The sequence below is a fragment of the Fundulus heteroclitus genome, unplaced genomic scaffold (genome assembly GCF_011125445.2).
Source record: "Fundulus heteroclitus isolate FHET01 unplaced genomic scaffold, MU-UCD_Fhet_4.1 scaffold_146, whole genome shotgun sequence".
NCBI lineage: Eukaryota > Metazoa > Chordata > Actinopteri > Cyprinodontiformes > Fundulidae > Fundulus > Fundulus heteroclitus.
Window position 1 is genome coordinate 442,189 of NW_023396558.1, and position 22,840 is coordinate 465,028.

At 40.3% G+C, this 22,840-nt stretch overlaps 1 protein-coding gene across 1 annotated transcript; it reads right to left on the reverse strand.

Moving 5' to 3' along the window:
• Positions 1-633: 633 nt before the first annotated feature.
• Positions 634-19,088, reverse strand: LOC105936437 (cysteine-rich secretory protein LCCL domain-containing 1). The gene is made up of 15 exons (XM_036129207.1): positions 18,667-19,088; positions 17,879-18,187; positions 11,000-11,118; positions 7,968-8,100; positions 7,402-7,517; positions 7,189-7,289; positions 6,360-6,527; positions 6,193-6,253; positions 5,995-6,061; positions 5,067-5,197; positions 4,902-4,945; positions 4,735-4,807; positions 3,604-3,673; positions 3,312-3,445; positions 634-2,775 (listed from the first exon to the last, which is right to left on the reverse strand). The coding sequence occupies exons 2-15, from the start codon at positions 18,143-18,145 to the stop codon at positions 2,724-2,726; spliced, it is 1,536 nt and encodes a 511-aa protein (XP_035985100.1). The 5' UTR covers positions 18,146-18,187; positions 18,667-19,088; the 3' UTR covers positions 634-2,723.
• Between the last annotated feature and the right edge of the window lie 3,752 nt (positions 19,089-22,840).

Here is a 22,840-nt window from a genome sequence, read left to right on the forward strand (position 1 = left end):
AGTAATTGTTCCCAGAGAAGGTAAATAATTTGCATCAAACTCATAGATTGATTGATAAACACAAAGGCTGATTGATTAATTATACAATAGAGAAGCTTCACTACGTGTTAAATTCACATCTTTGTGACAAATTTGGTCACATCTGGAAGTAATTGGTTGCAATGGATTGTATTTAAGGTAAAGTAGAATAAATGTAAGCGCCCTACACCCGTACAGACATTTATTTGTAAGACATGTGAAACCATTTATTCTTTCACTTCAGAAATATGCACTTTGGGTTGGTTTATCACACAAACTTCTAATTGTATTCCTTTTCGTTATACATCGCTTAACTTTAACCCTTACCTTGCCCAAAGTTAATTAAGTCTGTAGGCCACTCTCTGTAATATGAAAAGAAATGACACATATAGGTTTGAAGTGTTTTAATCACAATTCTGCCATATGTGTTCCTGGCCAGCCAGGATGAAACACAAGCTGAAAAAGATAGCAAAATATATCACATATGTTACAATTCTTATACAAAAGTGACAATGGCATAGATTTTCTTCTTTATATATATATATATATATATATATATATATATATATATATATATATATATATATATATATATATATATATATATATATATAAAGCATAAGTAGGAAATATATAACTTTGCGTGGAAAAGCTGTTTTATCTTTTATCATTTTGTACTTTTTTATTTGTACAGCCTCCAAAAACTTGGAAAAATGTAAACAGAAATAAACAAAAGCATTAATTTTGAAGTATTATGTACAACAATGCTATGTACAAAAATATACAGTGTACATTTTAATGCCACGATACGAATGTTTCCGTACAGCAGCCTATCACTGTAACCATGTGTTCAATGTAGAGAGGTTAAACACTATTTAAGATGACAGACAATCTTAGCATGGAGATAACGAGGCAACAATGAATACCATGAGAAATATTTAAAATATTTGAGTGCATATATTACTTTATTGATATACTCTGCCAGTCAGAAGTTTAGATATACTCAATATTGACCTGAAATTGTATTAATTGAGGACTTCTAATGTTTTTTTTCATCACCCTTTTCCAGCCAGGCTAAAATCTGTATATACAACCCTTTCAATATTTGGATAAATGTTCCTTAGAAATTGCACCTATCCTAGGCACTTTTTCCCATCAACACACTTTTGGTATAACTCCGGCTGGATATTTGACCATTCATTTTGCTTCCTGCCATGGATTTAGCTTTTAACCATAATCAATACGCTTAACCCTGGGTTGAGATTATGGCTAATCCAGAATCTTAATGTTAGTCTGCTACTTCCAGAGGCTGAAACATCCAAGTCTGTCCATGTTTATGGACACATAAACATGGACAGACTTGGACACAACTTCACTTCAAATCCTCCTGATTTGAAGTAAACAATGCCCCTGTTGGGATGGAACAGCCCACAGTATGATGAAACCGCCACCGTTTTAGATGTTTAAATCCTTGAAAGATTAAGGAAGTGCATGTGAGTACAACATGTAACCTCTGATTTTTTTAGACAAAAGCGGCAAACAATTGTTCCCTGGAGGGTCTGCTTGATAACATGATATTTTTCACGGACTACAAATTGAAAAAAAAAAAAAACAGAGTCCATCGCTTGGAATTTTAATGCGTCACATCCGTAGTTTTTCCGATTGGTTCTAATCCGATGACGCTGACCCTGTTAGTCCCGCCTTCGAAATTGAGCTCTACCAGCTCCTTAATCGGACTGATAAGAACTGTATACTGCCTGAGTTAGTTTGCTTGGCCAGGCTAAGACTTTCCCAAATCAATGCCAGGAACACAAAAAAAATGCAATACTCTAAAAAATATTGATCTATTATCCAACCAGATTTGCCACAAGCTTGTTGATAGCATGAAGTGCGTGATAGTGGTGTAACTTGCTAAGGATCTTGAGACCAAATATTAATAAAGAATTATTGTATACATTATAGCCAGTGTGTATTAAAGTCTTGTTTTAAAATCAGAATTTGTACATTGTGTGACAATCACTGCATGGACAAATAACGCATCAAATAAGTCATTAAAAGCCAAAGGTTTGTATGACCTTCATGACCATGTGGACCAGAACTGCGTGGGCTGTGGGTAACCTCCCAGTCTCATTCTAATGGCATTTTACGTTTGATTCTGATTTAAAAGAAACTCAAACTCCAATTTGTTTTGTAACCACACATCTTATTTTAATCCCAGTTGTATCATCCTTTCCTTATTTAGTTATTCCCTGTATGGGAAAGGGCTTAAAGACCCTTGGCATTACCCAACTGAAAGTGGTGACATCAGACTCTAACCTTCAAGCTCTGAAATTACATGTTGGAATGGTTCAGATGTCTGGTTAGGTAATATTTATTTTAAAGTGTTAAAAAGCATTATGTCATGATATCATGGCAGCCAAAAATGCACTGCAGGCACGTGCATTCTGTGGTTAACTCCTAAAGCTCAGGCCAAAGGACGAGAACTATAATTCTCAAAAATCCTCTGGCAAAGGCTGACTGGACAGCATTTCGCCGATGAGCTAAGAAACAAGCAAATCCTTGAAATAAATACATGTAAAACGTTCAGCGTTCGAGTCAGGCAAGTTGAATGATTTACTCCCGGACAAAATTATGGGTTGTTATTTCATGGTGGGTGGGCTTCTCAAATATGATCTTTGGTACTTTGTCCTTTAAAGGCCTTTTTCTCAGATGACTGCAAAAACTCTGAAGGCTTTTCCTCCTGTGGGGTTCAGTAGGCTGAAAGAAAATGAGTCAGAAGATAAAAATATGAATTAATGTGAGCATGTGTAACAACTTCATGTATTTATATTGTACTGTATATACAGCCATAATCAAGTAAGAATATTTTGTTATTAATCAAGAAACACAGTTGAAAATATATATTTACATACACTGGCTAAACAGTTTCAATGGGACTGTAGGGCCTTATTAATGGCAACTCCAAATTAGTGATGTTGCTGTTCTTAGGCTACTTTGTAATTGATTTGGATGTATGCTTAAGGTTATTGTCTATCTAGAAGAGCCATTTGTGCTACAGCATCACCTCTTTGGTCAATTCTTCAGACTGTGGCATCTTTAATATTTTGACCCGATGTTGTACATCATGACACCATCTACTCTATTTTGTGAGGCATGATGCTGCCACCCCTGTTTTTCACAGTTGGGATGGTAATCTTAGAAGGAAAGCTTACCAAATGTAATAATGGTTATGTAGCAAACAATATATACAATATGTACAATGTTCATTCCCTGAGTTTTATATGGTGATCTACCTCTCAGAAGTAATCCCGTTCTGGTAACTGCCGATGTAGTGCCGCCGCTTGTCCACCGGCATTACATCAAGGTAACCTCCTGACTCACTCCGGATTACTCCTGCGTGAATGGCTGCTCTGCAGATGCTGGATTTCTTCACAGCATATAAAGCGGCAACAGGTCATTAAAGTCTATCACTCATTACAAAAGCAAAAAACAGAAAATCGTGATTTTATCTCTAAAGTCACTGAATTTACTCCTCTGTAACGGGGAAAACATTATCAAACAAGAGTCGGTGATGGAAACACTTACATCTGAATAGTACTTTGTTCCAATGATTCGAGCTCGACTGTCATCTAAACAGTTCCTGGGGCAATACAACCTACAAAATTGCAAAGTCATGACACAGTTTCCTGTATTTTTCCATATGCAACCAATGACAAGAGAGCAGAGTGAGTGAATGAAGTCAGGTACGTTAAAAGCTGCGTATGTTTTGTTTTATTTCAATCTGGTTTTAATTTCTATGTATTTTTTTCTCTTTACCACTAACTAGACAGAAAGTGGGGACAAAAAGGACACTTGTTTGTGCACCGCAGCTTTCTAACAAGCCTCAACTTTTACATGTCGGCTGTTGCCGCCCTCCTATTGTCTCTGCTTGGTCCTACCATAAAGAACGCAACAATCTATTGTATTTTTCAGCCATAGAAACAAGTGAAATCTGAGTTTAGCTGTGATTCTTTCCCAGACTGAGACACTGAAACAGCTATTGTTTCAATTAGTTATGTGTCTCTTTCTCTAACAGTGTTTCTTTTTAGAACAAAACCAATGATGGAACTATTTCTGCTGGTAACTCTGCTTTTTTCTTCCTGATAAACAACACTCCAGATTCACTGCTTCTGAGTTTTCTGGGTCTCTGTCCTGTCCTGTGCTTGAGCTTTCTTGCTGTTAAAAGGGGAGTAGTTACCTCCATACTGTCCTAACATGCTTGGTAATTATGGGGCAAAGTCAAATACTGGATACATCAAGCTTCCTTAGAAAAAAACTTTTCTCACTTGGTTTTATATGATCAACAGAATTTGACAGTATACAATGAGATTACAATTGGGTTTTATAGTTTAAATATACTGGAATTAATTGGATTGGTTTGAACTGAACATTAGGCGAGTTCATTTCTGTATAACTGGATGGAAACGTAACCCGGTTGTCCTTTAACGTCTCTTGAAATGGGGTCTGTTTTAAAAGGTGAGAAATGTAATTTAATTAAATTTCATTAATTAATTTCAGAATACCTTCACAGGGCCCATGCAAGGGAGCACTCCATGGATTATGATACATGACTAAAATACACAATGTAGACCATATAAATCTCTTAAGGAGGCGCTCATCACAGCTAAGTGTCTGTAGGGGGAAGTAGGCTCTTATACAGAAAAATAAAAATGTTACCTGGGACAGTGTCGAGTGGGCTTCTTGAAAGGACAGAAAAGGGCCACTGTTGTATCACATCTTACTGCCTTTACTAGAAAGCAAAGTAGACACAGCATACCTAACAATGATCCTGCAGTATCTTCTTATGCAGACAACAGTAAAAAAACATGGTGTATAATTCTTACCAGGCACTGACTCCACTTTGAACGAATTGGCACTTCTGTTTTTCCTGTAAGGATAATTAAAGGTCATTGCCCTGGCAAAGTAACCAAGGAGAACTACAACGCTTAAACATATACAGGCTAAAGCATTTCATAAACCCCCATCTAATCATGAAGTGAAGTTCTTACCCAATAGATTGGATACCATTCTTGTATGATTTGGTAAAAAGTTGTTTTCTGCCCAGTCGGGTCACATCCAGCCATCCTCCATCGTTGTCAATGACTCCAGAGTGTAGCCCAGCTCCACAGACACTGGATTGCTAAAACATAAGTCAAACATAATCACATTCTTTATGTATAATAAACTGTATAAGGCAGCAGTGATATTGTTGGGTGTCTCAAAGGGATAGTTCACCATTTTTGTAGGGATTCTGTAAAGAGTATAAGCAGTTTATATCTTCCCAGCAGACGGTAACTGTCTTGGCATCGTCGTTTAGTATAAACGCACATTACTTGGTCCCAGAGAGAAAAGCTGATAAGACCATTGTATACTTCTAACATCTCGAAACAACTCCAAAGTCAAAAGTACAATAGCAGTTTATGTAAAAAGCTATTTTAGGAACCTTTAAACAATCATCACTTTTACATTAGGCAGAAGCAAATGACAATTTACACAGGAAAGGGAGTTAGGAGGCACCGTGTCAATGTGCTTCCTGTGTGAAATGCAACATGAAAAGGGTTTCAACTTGGAGCATCTAGGTGGCAGAAAAGTAAGCCAGTATAAAAATCTATGAAAACTGTATTCTTACACACCTCATTTGCATAGTATATTCTGGTATTTCACTTCCTGTTCTCAGTACATGTTTCACACAAGAAAAATCACTGGTGGCATGCTGCCTCTTACCTGGAGATTTCAGATGTTTAAGAATAGAAGACTTTAGTGTTGGCCCATCTCCCTGAAACTATTGACTTCAACTTAGACAACCAACTAATCTGGATTTATACTGAATGATGATGCCAAAAGAGTTATCTACTGCATGCAAGGTGATCTAGTCATACACATTTAAGAGAGCCTCACTTCAAAAATCATGAAAACTCCTTTTAAGGGATCATTTACCATATCATAGTGAGCAGTCCCAACTACTTTTCCAGGCCGCTCCAAACAACCAGGCGGACATTCATATCTATGGACAGAGATCACAATGGGTCAACACCCCCTTAGCACTGATTTTATGCTAAAAGTATTTGCAAACATGGTCAAATGATGCATGTAATGGAATGGATCCAAGTTGAAATGGTTTTAGTGGGCATTTACCTGTTACAGGTTGTTCCCTTGCATTGATCTCTTAGCTTGGTCTCGCATTCAACCTGTTGGGCTTGTGTTACAGCATAGACTCACTTTAGCTAGAGTCAAAAAACTTTGAATATAGGCACAAAAGCGTCAATAAAGTAGCTGTATGAAAGAGGGTCGCGCTTGCTTACACATCTGCTCTGTGCTGACAGCCTGGTTTCTCTCAGTGTTCTCATTCGGCGATGGATTTGGTGCCTGGGCCCTCGGCTGGGGCTCTCTGTCTCTTGCTGGTTCTGGTTCTGGCTCAATGTAGTTGTTCTCCTCGGTTTCTGGAGCTGGATGCCTTTCAACACCACCCTCTAGAAACAATGCCAGATTTTATCATTCAAATGTTACGCTGCACCCTATAACACTTTCTTTATTTATTGAAGTTGTACTGAGCGCTTGTTTTGAATAGAAAATAATGACTGAAAACCTACATAGCCTATATGTAAGGAATAATGCCCAACAAGGTGTCCATTATCAGAAATTAACGAACGACACGGAGGCAGTTGCTTCCGCAAAGTCTATTAATTTCTGATAATGGACACCTTGAAGGGCATTATCCCGCTTATACCATGGTCACTTACAAACGAAATATTAAATAAATTATTTAAACTTCAGTGGGGGGTTTTTCACAGTTAAAATCTGAAACGTTTTCACAAGAAGCGGCTGAGAGAACTATTTAATGTCGTTGTGATGCATTGCCAAGGATAACCAGCTCTGGCCACAGAACCTGCAAAGTATCATGTGAACTGTCTTACCAGCTAACATTTGAGCCAACACAATATTCTAGTACATTCAAGCTAGTTGACCAGACGTTTTTATAGATGTCCTATAACACGTTTTAACGGACACCCTGCAGCCAATCGGAATCGAGTATTCACCCAGACCATGGCATACATAAGGTGAAACGACTGATAGGGTAAGAAAATACAAGGTCGTTGGGAGATAATCTAAAAGACCAAACATGTGTCCTACCTTTGTAGCATAAGTTGTTTCTGCAGCCACCGCCATAGCTTGCGGGACATGCAGAACAAGGTGTGCCGTATTTGTATGGAGCATGGCCCCACCAGTTTCCCCTGAGAAGAGAGCATTTGAATATTTTCTATTAACTGTTAAATAAAAACTACTATACTATACGTTACTTCACTATATCTGTATAGCACTGTGTTCACTTTTGCAAAAACTTACGGTGGAGAGTAGTTACAGACCAGATAAACTGCTTTTGCCCAGATCATCCCCCAAACGTTCATGTTGTAACAGATGTTGATGGCACAACCGATACGATTGCTGGTGGCCCACACCAACTGAAAAAGATGTTTAAACAGTGCAAACTAACTGCAGATGGACTAAACATTCATATACATCGCTTTCGTAGCCATATCTGCCACTGAAAGCATTTTTTTACTACAGCTCTCATTCGCCCACTGAGTGAATGAGATGCACACATTAATAGCGCACTTGGCTTACATGCCTTGCCCAACAACAAATGTAGAGTGGCAGCAATTTAACATGGCCTTAATAAATGCAGGATATTTTATGATACAGATTTAAAGGATTTGTAATAATAAAGAATAATGAACATTGTGTCTGTCTTGTTTGACTGTGTCCATATGATGAAGCCTTTGAACGCATTCTTTTTAGACCAGACTTGACCTGTTCAGATGATCTCTTTATCACATCAAATAACTTTACACCCATTCAGAAAAGACAGATAAATAGTAGCTTCTGAGAAAAGTGAAATCGACATTCCTTACCTGAGTGTAGTGAGTGCATACAGGCCCAGAACATCTGAATGGACAGTGTGGATTACACTCCTGGGAATATGGATAACTGTAGTACCTGACCTCATCATACCAGGCCTGGACATGGTAGGTTGGGGGTCTGTCTCTAAAGTTGTGTAAGAAAAATAAACGTGTTTTTAAATATAAGGAATGTCACCTAAAGGGACTGGAGTAAATATGCTCAAGTATATTCTGTATCAAATATATATTATAGACAGAACACTTAAATTAAACATCAGCGTTTATGGAAAGTGTTCAAATTAAATAAACAGTTTTTCCATCAGATGTACCAGTGTGCCTAAAGTCTATCTTCTGCTAGAGCGTCTAAGTGATGCTCTAGAAGAAGGTGCACTATTTTGCTAAAAGTCTTTCAGGTGTTCCGACCACTTCTACGGTCACTGGTGTATGAAATCAGGGACGTAGGCATGCAGCTTGCTTCTACAAACATTTGAAAAAAAAAATAACTTGGCACTCTCAAGAGTTCAGTGAATTTTAACATTTTATCAAGAGGTTAGTCACCTATGCTATAAATCCAGCAGTGACATTTTCATGCTACAAAATTTTCCACACTTATTATAGAAAAGTAGAAATGATTGGGACAGCAACTCTGCTGCGAAGGCCAGCAGTCAGTAGATGCTGAGGTGCATGATGCACATACAGACCTCCAAACTTTACGTGGCTTTCAGAGTACCTGACAAACAGTCCGAAAACATCTATTTAGAGCTCCTAGCTCCTGTTATTAACCTTTTAATGGGGTCAACAATAACAACTCTTTTGTGGGTAAGAAAGGAGCTTCAGACTTCTGTGCAGATTTGAGACTTTAATTCCTGCAGAAAATGAACAACAAAGTGTACACTCTCTTCTCCCTGGACATTTTTGTTATTTTCTATGAGGTGGGCTGTGCTTATAGGTCATGCCACGCAAAGGATTGTGGGATTCCTTATAGCTCCTTAGCACTGGTAAGAGATATTGTGAGGTTTCCATGTTAAAGGAGCTGTGAGAGCAAGCATACAGGCTCCTTTTCCAACTGCCTTCCTTACTGACTGCATTATACGGCAGCACTTATCATGGCGACCCCTGACGCACTTCCACTTTGGCTAACGCATCCTTACCCAAAAGGCGTTTTCGGATGCAGCCAGAACTTCATGGAGTGGATTCCATGGCTGGGCAGCTGCATCCAAGTTGTACATCACCAACTATTTCGGGATAGCTCGTGTCTGTTCCAACACAACTGTGCACCAGGACACACATCAAGGTCCATAGAAACATGGATGACAAACCTGGACTGGCCTGCATAGAGTACTGACCTAAACCCAATAGAGCACCTTTGGAATGATTTAAAGCAAAGACTGCAACTCAGAATTTCTCATCCAATGAGAAAGTCTGAGAAGAATGATCAACAATTTCCATAAACATCCCCGTAATCATTGTGGAAAACCTTTCCAGATGAGTTGAAGCTGCAAAGGGTGGGCCAACATCATATCAAACCTTACGGATTAAAAAAATTAAACTTGTGTTCTGTAAACTTTCATTTTAAACAGAGTTTTTCCTTGGTTTGACTTTTGTCACCTGACTAACTGCAGATTTCCAAGTGCTGACATTGAAGGGAGATTGTGCTTTTCGTGTTTTCTTCATATTCTTCCTAGTCACTAACCTTGCCTGCAAGCTGAATTCTCGAAGGTATTTGTGTGTGTGTTCACAAACACACGAGAATCCATTGTGTCCAGCTCCCACCTCAACCAGCCAATCACGTTGCAGTATTATGGTTTAAGGTGGGACATGCAGCTGTGATGAAAGCAAGAGCGGCTGAGCCCACAGCCATAACCAAAACAAACATGGCAGCACAGGAGAACGCATGCATAGCTGCTGCTATCACATCTGAACAGCAGGAAGTGTCTTGACCAGCTTATAATGTGGTTTCTCATGGCGCCTGAGAAACCACAACTATACTTTCAATTAATACCGTGATTGGATAAAACCACTTTGGTAGGCGGGCCCTAGGTGTCGATTCACCCAATCAGCTCGAAAAGTTCTGCTGAATGTCCCTCCTTTCCCCAAAATGAATCGGTGGGGGCAGACCCAGACTGATAATGTGCAAAACGGAGAGTGCTACACTTTACCAATCTAACTTGCCAGGTTACTCAGTAACTGCTCAGTGGCACAATCAATCAACTAAGAAATCAAATAGACCAGAGAAGACTAAAAAAAAAAGGTGTTAAGGCTAAGGTTTGCAATTAGGACAGGGAAGTGTACTGATATTTAATAAGTTCCAATATTTGTAACCCTGAATAGAACAAAAGTTATTTTCATGTTCATCCTATCATATATTACTTACAGGTAAGAACTAATGAAATACTCTTGAAAAATTATCATTAACATGTGTACGAATCCCCTAAAAACAGTTATTAAAGACTTGATGACCCCAGGGTGCTGCTGTTTGCTGCAATTCTGTAATGTATGATATTGACTTTTTTTTTTTAGGTAAACATGAGCCCTACTCAGCTTTTTTGTGACAGTTTCAGTTAGACTTTTTATTGCTACGATATGGGCACATTTAGGTTTTTTCATTTTTCATGAAGCCATTTGCCATAACACATCTGGCTTACTTGAAAGACTTGTCCTCTTTACAATCCCATGTTAGAGCGGCAAATAGAAATGGGCCGCTTCGTCATTCTGGTATTTTACACCAGGGAACAGAAAAGGATAAATAATTAAAAGTTTTAAGTCACAGTTTTCCCTTTTAAAAAGTAGAATTTACAAATAAGCTGCAGTTATATACATTTTGGGTAGTTTAGAAGGGCATCGTTCATTTTATTAAATTATTTCTTAATGTGTGAGCCCCCCCCACCCCCTCCATACCCCCCATATCTGCATATCTGTAGCAAAGGTGCCAATAATAAGATTCACATTTGGTCGAGGTAACTAATCAAACTGCATTACTGCATCGCAGAGCAAACTGCAGCATCACCAGTGGAAAACTTGTTGAAGTATCTGTTCATACACACCTGCCCCAGTGAGCTCCAAGATTTTGCCCTATTTGTGTCAACATGTGGCTTGGCCCATGCTCCCATCGGCAGGTATGCGCCCAGTGTTCTGCGCTCCTCTCTAACTCATAATCCCATACCTGAAGAAGAAACACACACACATAAACAAAGAGGTTAGCAGACACCATCTTGGAGTTATCTTCTCTAGAATGGATACATCTAGGTGAACCTTCCCAGTTAGTAAGGGCAATGGCTAGAGTTATTATTGTTCTTAGGGCTGGTAAAACTGGTACGCCGCTGGGAGAAAGTTTGATCTGAAAAAACAAAATGTGGTCATCCAGAGCAGCTTTGCATTCTGCAGATGTTTATGAACCTCAAACTCCCCGCTGATTCGACTGGGTTAATTGGCCACTTACCATAGTTGTGGCTTTATGTGCTACTCATAACAACTTCTTGGGACACCCCATCATTCTCCTCAAGGACTCTGAACCGCCATAAAACCATGTCGGCTCCGACCATACATACATGAGTCAGGCTGAACCTGAAGGATGAACGTGCTCTCAACGCTCAGTTCAAAGACTTCACCCATTCCTTTTCACAATGTTAACCCCACGCAGCAGGAGTTAGGCCTCTTCCTTTTACACACACACCTTCACCTTTTTTACACACACACACGGACACGTACATGCGAGACCACCAGATCACCTTGCAGCTGTGTGCTACTATTCAGCGTGGTTGTTTCATAGCTTGTTTCCAGTAAGTTCTGCTCTTAGAAAACAAGCAACACAGAGAGTCTCTGTTTTGCTACTTGATGCCATCTCAAATGTAAGAACCCAACAAAAAACGTAGCTGAACTAAAGCCAACATACCTGGTTGGAGTTCACCCATATTTTGTTCTGAACCAAGCAAAAAACCCCAGACCGTGCATAAGGGGGCCGGTCAATTTAAATGCCATGGCAAAATTAATGTACTGTTGACTCTGCTGGGGAAGGTAAAGAATAGATGCAGTGTGCGTTGCTGATGGCGTAGCCATTTAGCAACATTACGGCTATCTCGTGTCAATAGTAATAGGATAATGCTGGAGTGTGGACCACCATAATGCTTTCCATATGTTCTGCACAAGGCTAACACACAAGTGCCCATGGAAGTGATGGGAAACCCGATACCTTCACTCTTTGTTTCTGTTAAGTAAAAAACACCTTGGAAAAAAAGTTGATTAAAAATGATGCTGATTGTTCGAAACCAAACAAAATTTGGAGTAGCGTTCAGGTGTTGTTCATTTTGCCAGTTCACCATTTGTTACTTTTGCAGTTTTAGTCTGTTCTTATTATTTGCCACAGCTCTTGTAGCAACCCTTAATTTGTTCATCACAGACGTGAGGACATGTTGGTCATACATCACGATCAGTGACTTTGCCACTTTGGATTATCTGTTACGTGGCCGATGATTTCGAGTCCAAGTTTCTAAATCTGTCTTTTGTGTTAATGGGATTTCTTGAGACTGTCTACCAATGGTTTTCTAACAAACCTCTAAGGCCTTAATTTATACCATGTAAATACTGATGCTGTATCTTACACTATTGTTTAACTCTTTAATTATTACAAAACCATCTTCATGTACTTATTCATTATATCTATGAATCTTTTCAGGCATCTTTTTTTCCTCCTTAACAGCTCAAATTCGAACATCCTCCTAGCAATGTATCCACTAAGTCTTCTCAGAACATGGGTGACGTCTCCAGTGTCAGTGATCAAGCTCAGTGACCCAGAACCAGTGACCTTTGCGGCCTGTCAAAGATTCAAATGCTCGTCTCTCTCACCACTAGACACCCACTCCCACATAATGATGCTGTTAACCATCTAAAGATATTTAGGCAGCTCTGCAGCCACAGGTTGTAACCCCCTTGTTGTGGGTGGATGGGCATGTCTTGTATTTGTATTTTATATTTATATTATCGTAGGGTAACGCCATTTACAGCTTGGGTAACTTCTGAACTCATTTGGTTCCAATGAATTTTCTAAATAAATTTTAGTGAATTTTATGATGGGTATATCAGGTAGAAAACAAATGCTACAAAACCATTTTATTTCGGTTTATCACATAAAAAATCCAAATACAATATAATGATATTTGAGGGTGTAATATGGCAGGGATATGCATGTGGAACTGTGCGTGCAACAAAGCTGATACTATATATTAAGTGTGTATTGCTCTTTACTTTTCGACATTAAACAAAGGGTAAGTGCTACTCCTTTTGACATAGCTGGAAAAGAAGGCTGAAAATCCCAGGTCTGCCCTCCTGCTCTGGTCATGCAGCATTGCTGCTTACAAAAAAAAGAAGAAGAAGAAGAAAAAAAAACAGAGAACAAAGCCTTAAATGCTACCAAACTACTGCATTTTCTAATGATTTCTGGCAACTCATTATGTTGTTCATGTCTATGTTATTTTCCTGACTTAATTATCCAGCTTAGGAGAAGATGGACTGTTCAAATCCCCTTGGTCAGAGGTTGGGGGAAAAGTGACCAATTCTGCATTCCACAGAGCATTACTTTTCTTAATATAGATCTACGACCATTCTCTGGCAGACTACAAAGCTCATTGTAATATTAGAAGACAATGTAGTTATAAAGCTAGATGATTAGTAAATTGTGCTTTCCTTAAGTATTTTTAAGTTATCAGGTTAATATTTCTCTAAGCAGCAGGCATATATAGAATATTTTTATGGAAAAAAAATCTTCTGAGTAAGAACTTTCATGCATTGTGCATCAAACAAACTTGCGGAGCAGCTTTTGCATGGAAGTTGCAATAATGGTGGAGCCTGCAAGTCTTATAATCATAAAACCATATTCTATGCTCTCATCTGGACACTCGCCTACCACATTGTTATGCAATTAATAGCATATCTTGCAGAAAATACAGAATTAGCCTGCATAGATTCCATCTGCACTACTATGCCTCAGGGTTCAAACAATGAGCCCTAACTAGTTGGAAATAAGTTTGCCGATGTTGCGCCCAAAAACGAGTTGCATAGGGGATCAAAGATAACGCAACGCTGGCCCTGGTTTGAGTAGGGAGAGAGGTGGCAAGGGCTTTGAGTGAAGGTGAAAAAATGTGAAGAAAAGTCTGCAGGAGAGTGAGTGAGACAGAAGATTGGGCAAGCAAGCGTTAAAAAAGAGTCAACACAGAGAAGTGGAATGATGGAGTGAGGGTAGGCAGGGCAGGAAGCGGAGGCCGATGGGCAGGGTGGTTGAGGTAGAGGACAGGACAACACTGCGGGGGTGAAAGCTGGACCTGGGCCAGGGTCAGTGAGGGCGTTGAAACAGGAGGCACGAGTTAGGGCAAACCAGACAGCGGCTCAGGCATTCAGAGCTCAGTGTCTTTATTCTCTGCTCAAAGTACTTTGGTGTTGTGGATATATATATATATATAGCCTAAATAAATTAAGGGAACACTAAAGCAACACATCCTAGATCTGAATGAATGAAATATTCTTATTAAATACTTTGTTCCTTACATAGATGAATGTACTGACAACAAAAAATATCATTGGAAGTCAAATTTATTAACCCATGGAGGTCTGGATTTGTAGCCACACTCAAAATTAAAGTGAAATGACACATTACAGGTGGATCCAACTTTAATGTAATGTCCTTAAAACATGTCCAAATGAGGCTCAGTAGTGTGTGTGGCCTCCACATGCCTGTATGACCTCCCTACAACACCTGGGCATTCTCCTGATGAGGTGGAGGATGATCTCCTGGGGGATTTCCTCCCAGACCTGGACTAACGCATCCGCCAACTCCTGGACAGTCTGTGGTGCAACCTGCCGTTGGTGGATGGAGCGAGATATGATGTCCCAGATGTACTCAATTGTCCCAGATGTGCTCAGTTGGATTTAGGTCTGGGGAACAGGCGGGCTGGTCCATAGCATCAATGCCTTCGTCTTGCAGGAACTGCTGACACACTCCAGCCACATGAGGTCTAGCTTTGTCTGCATTAGGAGGAACCCAGGGCCAATGCACCAGCATATGGTCTCACAATGGGTCTGAGGATCTCATCTCTGTACCTAAAGGCAGTCAGTCTACCTCTGGTGAGCACAGGGAGGGCTGTGGGGCCCACCAAAGAAAAGCCACCCCACACCATCAGTGACCCACTACCAAACCGGTCATGCTGGAGGATGCTGCAGGCAGCAGAACGTTCTCCACAGCATCTCTAGTCTGTCACATGTGCTCAGTGTGAACCTGCTTTCATCTGTGAAAAGCACAGGGAGCCAGTGGTGAATTTGCCAATCTTGGTGTTCTCTGGCACACGGCAAACGTCCTGCATGGTGTCAGTGACCATAACCTCCAAACCTGTGGACGTCTGACCCTCATACCACCCTCATGGAGTCTGTTTCTGATAGTTTGAGCAGTCACCTGCACATTTGTGGCCTGCTGGAGGTCATTCTGCAGAGCTCTGGCAGAGCTCCTCCTGTTCCTCCTTGCACAAAGGTGGAGGTAGCGGTCCTGCTGCAGGGTTTTATGCCCTCCTGCGGCCTCCTCCACGTCTCCTGATGTACTGGTCTATCTCCTGGTAGCACCTCCATGCTCTGGACACAACGCTGACAGACACAGCAAAGCTTCATGCCACAGCTGTGCCATCCTGGGTGAGCTGCACTACCTGAGCCACTTGTGTGGGTTGTAGACTCCGTCTCATGCTACCACTAGAGTGAAAATATAGCCAGCATTCAAAAGTGGCCAAAACATCAGCCAGAAAGCAGAAGAACTGAGATGTGGTCTGTGGTCACCACCTGCAGAACCACTCCTTTAATGGGGGGTCTCGCTAATTGCCTCTAGTTTCCACCTGTTGTCCATTCCATTTGTACAACAGCAGGTGAAACTGATTATCAATTAGTGTTGCTTCTTAAGTGGACAGTTTGATTTCACAGAAGTGTGACTGACTTGGAGTTACATTTTGTTATTTAAGTGTTCCCTATATTTTTTGAGCAATAATATATATGTATATATATATATATATATATATATATATATATATATATATATATATATATATATATATATATATAAATATATATATATATAAGCTCCTCTGCCGGCCATGAACACATTTTTTTACCAAACACTCTTTTTAGACGAAATTTAATAACTCTCAGTGTTTGTAAAATGAAAGAAAGCCTCCCTGAACCGTAGATGTGATTTACGTTATCAAATACAGTGTGTCTGTCTGCATATAAACAGCTGACATTTGAATTGAGAGAGCTTTCTGGATGGGAAGCGAAACGTCTTCAAACTTTGGAAAAAAGTCCAGTTGTTTTGGTTTTTTTTTACTTTTTTTGGAATGATCATGACCTGGATGACTGAGAATCTTCACCAGCTGAAGTGCCCTTTTTCTGTTCTTTTGTTTCCTTCAGGCTTGGTCTATGGTTTGCAAATAATACAATTACATTTCAGTTTGACCCACTCCATTCATGGTGGTCCTTAATATTAATGTTGTCGCTCTTCAGTTTAACTTTTTTCCCGAGGACTTCCTCGGAGAAACCCTTTTTGCTTGTCCTTGCCCTTGGCCAATCAGTGAACAGCAGTCTGATCACATCACATCTCCGCCCTATTCTGCTTTGATCAGCCCTACTCTAGAGCAGAGCCAAAAAAAAAGCCACCCTGGGGTGGAAAAACTGCATTTGACATGCTTGCGAAGCGGGCGGAGCTGAGCAGGCCAAATGGAACTGGTGGTGGCAGCATTATGCTGTGGGGATATTTTCTAGCAACAGAGACTGGGAAACTGGTGCAAGTTCAGGAAATGATGGATTGTGCTAAATACAGGAATATTCTTGATCAGAACCTGTCAATCGGCCTGGTATTGGAGACTTAGATGGAGGTTCACCTTCCAGCAGGACAATGACCCACTGCTGAAGCAATACTTGAGTGGTTGAAGGGGAAACATTTAAATGTGTTGGAATGGCCTAGTCAAAGTCCAGACCTCAGTGTAGTCGAGAATCTGTGGCTAGACTTTAAGATCGCTGCTCCCAAAGTGAAAACCATCAATCATGAAGGAATCCGCTCAAAAGGTGGCTCTACAAAGTATTCACTTGAAGAGGGGGTGTGGTATGAGGGAGGTGTTTTCTTACTTTGTATTATTTATTGTTTGCTTCACAAATAGAAATAATACATCTTCAAAATTATAGAAATGTTTCATAAATGAAATGCTGCAAACCTGTTTTAATTTCAGGCTGTGATGTAACAAAATATGAAAAAACAAGGGGTTTAATAATTTAAGGTACAGTATATCACAAAGGGGCCACATTTATAAAGCTGTTTTGGCAGTAGGACTTGTTTAAACTGGACTAGACTTCCTTACACTGCTCAAAGACTTTATAGAACATACTTTGTGGATTGTGAAATGATTACTCTACTGTATTTGTTAAAAAAAAGTTGCTATGACATTATCTTACAGTATTGTTAATAACCAATCAGGGGTGGTTTTTGCTTGATTTATGCCAATGGTGAGCCACTCCTTCTGCCTTCACCTAACAAATTAAAATGTATGTGAGATTCTGGGACAGGATACAGTGCAGTCCTGCACAAAGCACATAATGCATTGTCACTATTCTCAGAAGAAAGAAAAGGTTGTCAACTCAACATAACTGGAGGAATGCCCCCCCCCCCCCTTGCTGAAACAAGGAAGCAGTCAAACATTGACATCCCTGCTATATTGTGTTTTAGTTATTGATGATGCTTCACAAATATAGCTCCACTTGTGAATTACAATTCAGAAAACACTAGTGTTCCTATTGTGAATTAAAAAAACAAAGTTTGTTTCTTTCTTTTTTTGTTTGGTGAGATTTTTTTCTGTGATCAGATGGAGAAACATCGCAGTACATACAAATATTGGCTCCAAACTTACCAAGTACTCCATGTTGGAGGCAGGAGGGTAGACCTGGCCCCGCAGCTTGTTGTGCAGGTCCAGGATCAGGTGCTTGTCTTCCTCGCTGATGGCCCTCTTCCCCCTCGACCTTGCCCTCCACCACTCGCCGTCCTTTCCCTTATACTTGTCCAGGATCGAGTCGAGCCGGGTGGAGTTGGCCAGGGCCATGGTCACAGCGCTCTGGGCCAGGCAAAAGATCAGGCCAGCAGCTCTAACCCAGCAAGATAAAGGAATCGACCTCCTCATGATGAAAGGGGGACTGATGCTGCAGGAGGGACGTTTGTTTAACTGCAGAACAGAGGAAGCGTATGTTGATAGAAATCAACCTGGTTTAATTAGTTTTTATACTTTTTTTTTCCTGACTTCTTCTTTATTTGAGACCAAAGCTGGTATTCATCCATTTGGAGCTTGTTCTCCATACAGACAAACTGTTATCCTTTGCATATTCCTGATGAAGCAGTTTAATAAAAACAACGTCATCTTGTATTTGTCCCCTCTCCCGGTTTAATAATTGCGTAATTATGTGGGGAGCACACTTCAAACAGAGAGCCTAGTGCGGCTCTCAGCACTCTGGGTGCATCTGCGGGTCACTTCATCAATACACACAGTAGGACCAGTGTAAACAGAGCTTTCACACGACGCGTTATGAAGAAAGGGTTCATTGCGCATGCTTGCTTAATTAAACAGAGATTACGTATATCAAATATCCGTATATTTTGCCACATAAAGAGAATTTGCAACATGAGTAAAACCATGGCTTTACTTACAAACAGCAATGCGTTTTTTTTTTTTCTTTGTCCTAAAGCGTTCTGGACTTCTCCCGGATTTAATATTCCTGCTGAAGGTCTGCCGTGAGATCAGCGCAGAATGACAGCTGGCCAATAAGGAGAGCATTTAAATCCATCCATCAGACATGATGAGCTCAGGCAGATTGGGTCTCTTTCAAGCTGCACATTCACGCTGCAGGACAGGGAGCTGCTGGATGTCTGCAGGTACCTGCCGAATTCCTCGGGTTTTCTCAGTGCGCCGCGGGCTGCGCGTTTTTTTGCGCTTATATAGCCTACAAATGTGCGCTTGGCAACGCGCGGCGCAGCGGACCACCCCTCTGCCAACCCGCTCTCTCTCTCCCTCTCTCTTCTCCTCCGACACGCCAACACACACACATTCATACACGCACACAAGCCGATCACTGCGTCCCGGTCTGGCCCACCTATTTAAGGGATAACGTGTTCCCACTAGAAGTGAGGTGAGGGCAAACGAGTGATGCGCTATTTCTGTATACTGCAAGGTAGACAGGATCAACACTTGGGGTTAAAGTCGGAAAAGGGGGAAAAAAAGTTGTAAGAGGGTGCAAAATGTAAAATTCAAAGAAAAAACTTCTCCACTAAAACAATTAAGGAATCTTGCGTCTGTACAGATTCACCAAACATTCAGTTGACCCGCACCTGTGAGATACATATTTGTGTGCAGAGGGCCAAAGGATTGTCTTGCCACTACTTGTGATAACTACAACAGCCAAGGTGGTCAGTAATTCCCCTACAACACAAACCCACCCAGGACTGCATCTGCTACAAGCCACGTGTTGAAACACACCACACACATTTATGTGCTTGTGGGTTGGGCCTGGACATTTGGGGACCCTAAGCAGAATAATGTTTTGGGGACCCTACTTTATCGTAAGTAAAGATACTCAAAACCAAATGCTGAATGCAATTATATGCCTTATGCATAACATTTGACCTCTTAGACCAGGGGTGTCAAACATACGGCCTGCGGGCCGGTTACGGCCTGCGGGCCGGTTACGGCCTGCGGGCCGGTTACGGCCCGCCGAACAATTTAATATGGCCCGGTGGTTAAAAAAAATAAAATCTTTTTTTTTTTTTTTCCAGTGTCCTGTCTGGCAATGTGGCAATAAGAATTGTTGTCTTAATGCCAAAAAGAGCTCATCAGATTTGACTTTCACAAGTGGAGCAGTACTGCTTTTGCCATAGTGCTCTGATTGATCTATGAATGTGAATAGTTTTATTATGATTCATGCGGGGAATATCTCAAATGATATGGACACTACAATGGGAAAGTAGGAGAGGAAAGGAAGAAAAAAAGAAAAGGTGAAAGAAAGAGGAGATAAAAGGAGGAGAATGATAAAACAATTATTGAAAGAAACATGTACTTTGTTTAATTGAAAATCTGCAGTTCCTCTATTGTCCACGGGGGGCGCTGTGTTTTAATCAGCAGATGGTAGCACTGAGCTTCAGATGTGGAAAATTGATTTTAAATAATTTCTTAATTTTTATCTGTTTGATGTATTTTGTCATGCAGGACAGTGTTTTTAAGTTCCAAAAAATGTGAATAAATGTTTTTCGACATTGTACAATCACTGTGATCAGTTCTTATGCATAATGCACTTAAGTAAATGTTTAACTGAGTAAAAGTATTATTGAAATTGCACATACTTTTCTTAAAAACGCTGAGGTTATTCATAATATATTGAGTAAAAGTGAAATTCATTCAATATAAAAATTAACAACAAGTCCACTTTTATTAGTTCTATTTAATCTTGCAATGAGTTTACTCGTGTGGCCCTCTTGAGATCAGATTAAGCTGTATGCGGCCCCTAAACCAAAATGAGCTTGACACCCCTGTCTTAGACTATGGCGAATCATGGGCTCTCTTCCAAACAAATGGCAGACCCACATCAGATTTTTTGCTGACAGTCACAGAGACTGGATATTTGTAGTGAATTACAGCAAACCAACAGCTTCTTGAGTGACATCAGCGATTCATTAAATAAACTGGCTCAGTATAAAATGTGTGTCTGCTAGTACCAGTTTATGTCTGCCAAATTCAAACACCATTGCCTGGCCACTCATCTCATTGAAGATGACTGTCACCACACACTTTGTGAAGTACTTTAAACAGGTCAAGATGTTCCATAGAAAAATTACCTAGAAGTCAGCTAGAGAGCGCGCACAGAGCCTCCTCTTATTTGATTCCCAACACAGCTATTATAATGAGAATAAGTATAATTATTATGACAGGGTTGTGGAATTATTAAGTTATTTAATGTTTAATAAATAACTCTCTTTCTGTTAGTTATTGTCCGGTGAATATCAGCTCTTAAGCTGATATCAGGACAATAGTTTAAAGGGATGACACGAGCACAGGCGTTCTTTTAACAGCAAACTCTGCACACATACAGAGTCACAACTTCTCTTCAAGTTCAAGAATTTACCAGAAATAAAATGAACATCCGGAGTACATCACTATATAATGCTGTTTATCTGAATTAACACTATATTTTAATCAACAAATCCTCTTTATGGGGCTAAACTAAACTACTAAGCAAAATCAAGATAAAAAGAAGCAAAGGAACTATGTACACACAAAAGAAACAAAAGACAAAGTGAAGTGGTTGATCATCATCAGAATAATTCAGTGAATCCTTGTTCACTGCAGATCTTAGTTAAAAAACCGAAGTTCATACTAAAGAATGTGAATTGAGGTTAAATTAGCTTAACTAATTCAGAACATTTGGTATGTGTTTCAACCCATTCACAATGCAAATCCTGAGTTAAACAAATTATTTGATGAAATTACATTTTAAAGAAGGATTTTACAGTAAACAGTAACTTCTAGAATGCTTGATTTTGATTTTATTAATGCGATTATACCTCCGGGAGCTCTAGCAGTCGCTGTACCGACTGCTTGGGACAGTGTGTAACCTTAATTACACACTGTCCCTTTAACAGAGATTGGTGATTTTTATCAGTCAGAATTTAATATCTTCTCATAAGAAAGAGAGCAGCATGGGACACTTGCCCCTGGAGAGGGTCTGCTCTGCTCTCTTCTAACTGTTCTTCCATCCATCCATCCATCCATCCATCCATCCATCCATCCATCCATCCATCCATCCCTCCCTCCCTCCCTATTGGGGTCGTGAGGGGTGCCTATCTCCAGCTGTCAATGGGCGAGAGGCGGGGCACACCCTGGACAGGTCGCCAGTCTATCGCTGTCTATTCTAACTAGACAAAGTGAATCACTCTTTTCTATATACCAGTGTCATCAATATTTCACTTTCCTGGGGCTTTGGTCCCTCAAGCCACCCAGTACTTTGCTCTGCTTTCCCAGGGCTGGTTGTACGGCGGTTGGGTTGCATTGCAAGTAGGAAAATCCGACACCAGTAGGTAAGGAGCAGTTAGTAAAGAGAGGAGGAGTTACAAACCTATCCACTTATACTCTTAATTTATCACAAAAAAGAGTTGTTTTAAGATGTTTTTAGGCGAGAAAAATACACTTCCAAACTTGATCTGTGCAGTCAGTTCCTCAGGATTATGAACCAATTTTAATCCTTGCTCAGATTTGTCGGGATTAATCTCCCTGGGGAGGCTGCAGGAAGAAAACCCCTGCTGCAGCCACGTTTAGTCGGCCGTTTTGTTTTTAAATCTGTGACTTCCCACACGAATGGATCGTTTGAGTCGCAGCTGAAAATTCATCTTAAGGTGTTGTTAAAGTTAGTGCTTAATATCTGATGTAACAGAATCAAAGTGAAAATACTGGCTGGAGGTTTTTCAATGTTTGAGTAATATACAACCGTTTCGCCAGAGTTCGTATTCAGACTGATATTTTAGTACTGATGATCAAACAGGCAGCCCTTTGTTTGCAACAGAAAAACACAAATTTCAATAAGAACGAATTTTCATGTAAACTAAAGTTGGTGGCCTGTGAACTATTGACTATTTACAAACCATTAACCGGGGGGGCTCAAAGACACTTCAGCTCTCTAGACACAGACGAGCGCACTGTATTTCATTCAGATTTAGGGAGGTTTTGTATGAGTGCACCGGCTCATCAAACAACCCTCTCTGTTTTGTGCGTATGTGTGTGTGTGTGTGTGTGCAGGAGGAGACCTGCCTAGTACATATATCCCCGTGCTGCGCAGAA

What these genes read in the sequence shown, in the direction of transcription:
- LOC105936437 (XM_036129207.1), bottom strand. Translation starts at nt 18,145, where the DNA reads ATGAGGAGGTCGATTCCTTTATCTTGCTGGGTTAGAGCTGCTGGCCTG. An exon ending in TATGCACTCACTACACTCAG is followed by an intron (nt 7,518 to 7,967) that starts GTAAGGAATGTC and finishes CATCTTTTTCAG; the next exon opens with TTGGTGTGGGCCACCAGCAA. An exon ending in CCCACTCGACACTGTCCCAG is followed by an intron (nt 3,674 to 4,734) that starts GTAACATTTTTA and finishes GCAATTTTGTAG; the next exon opens with GTTGTATTGCCCCAGGAACT.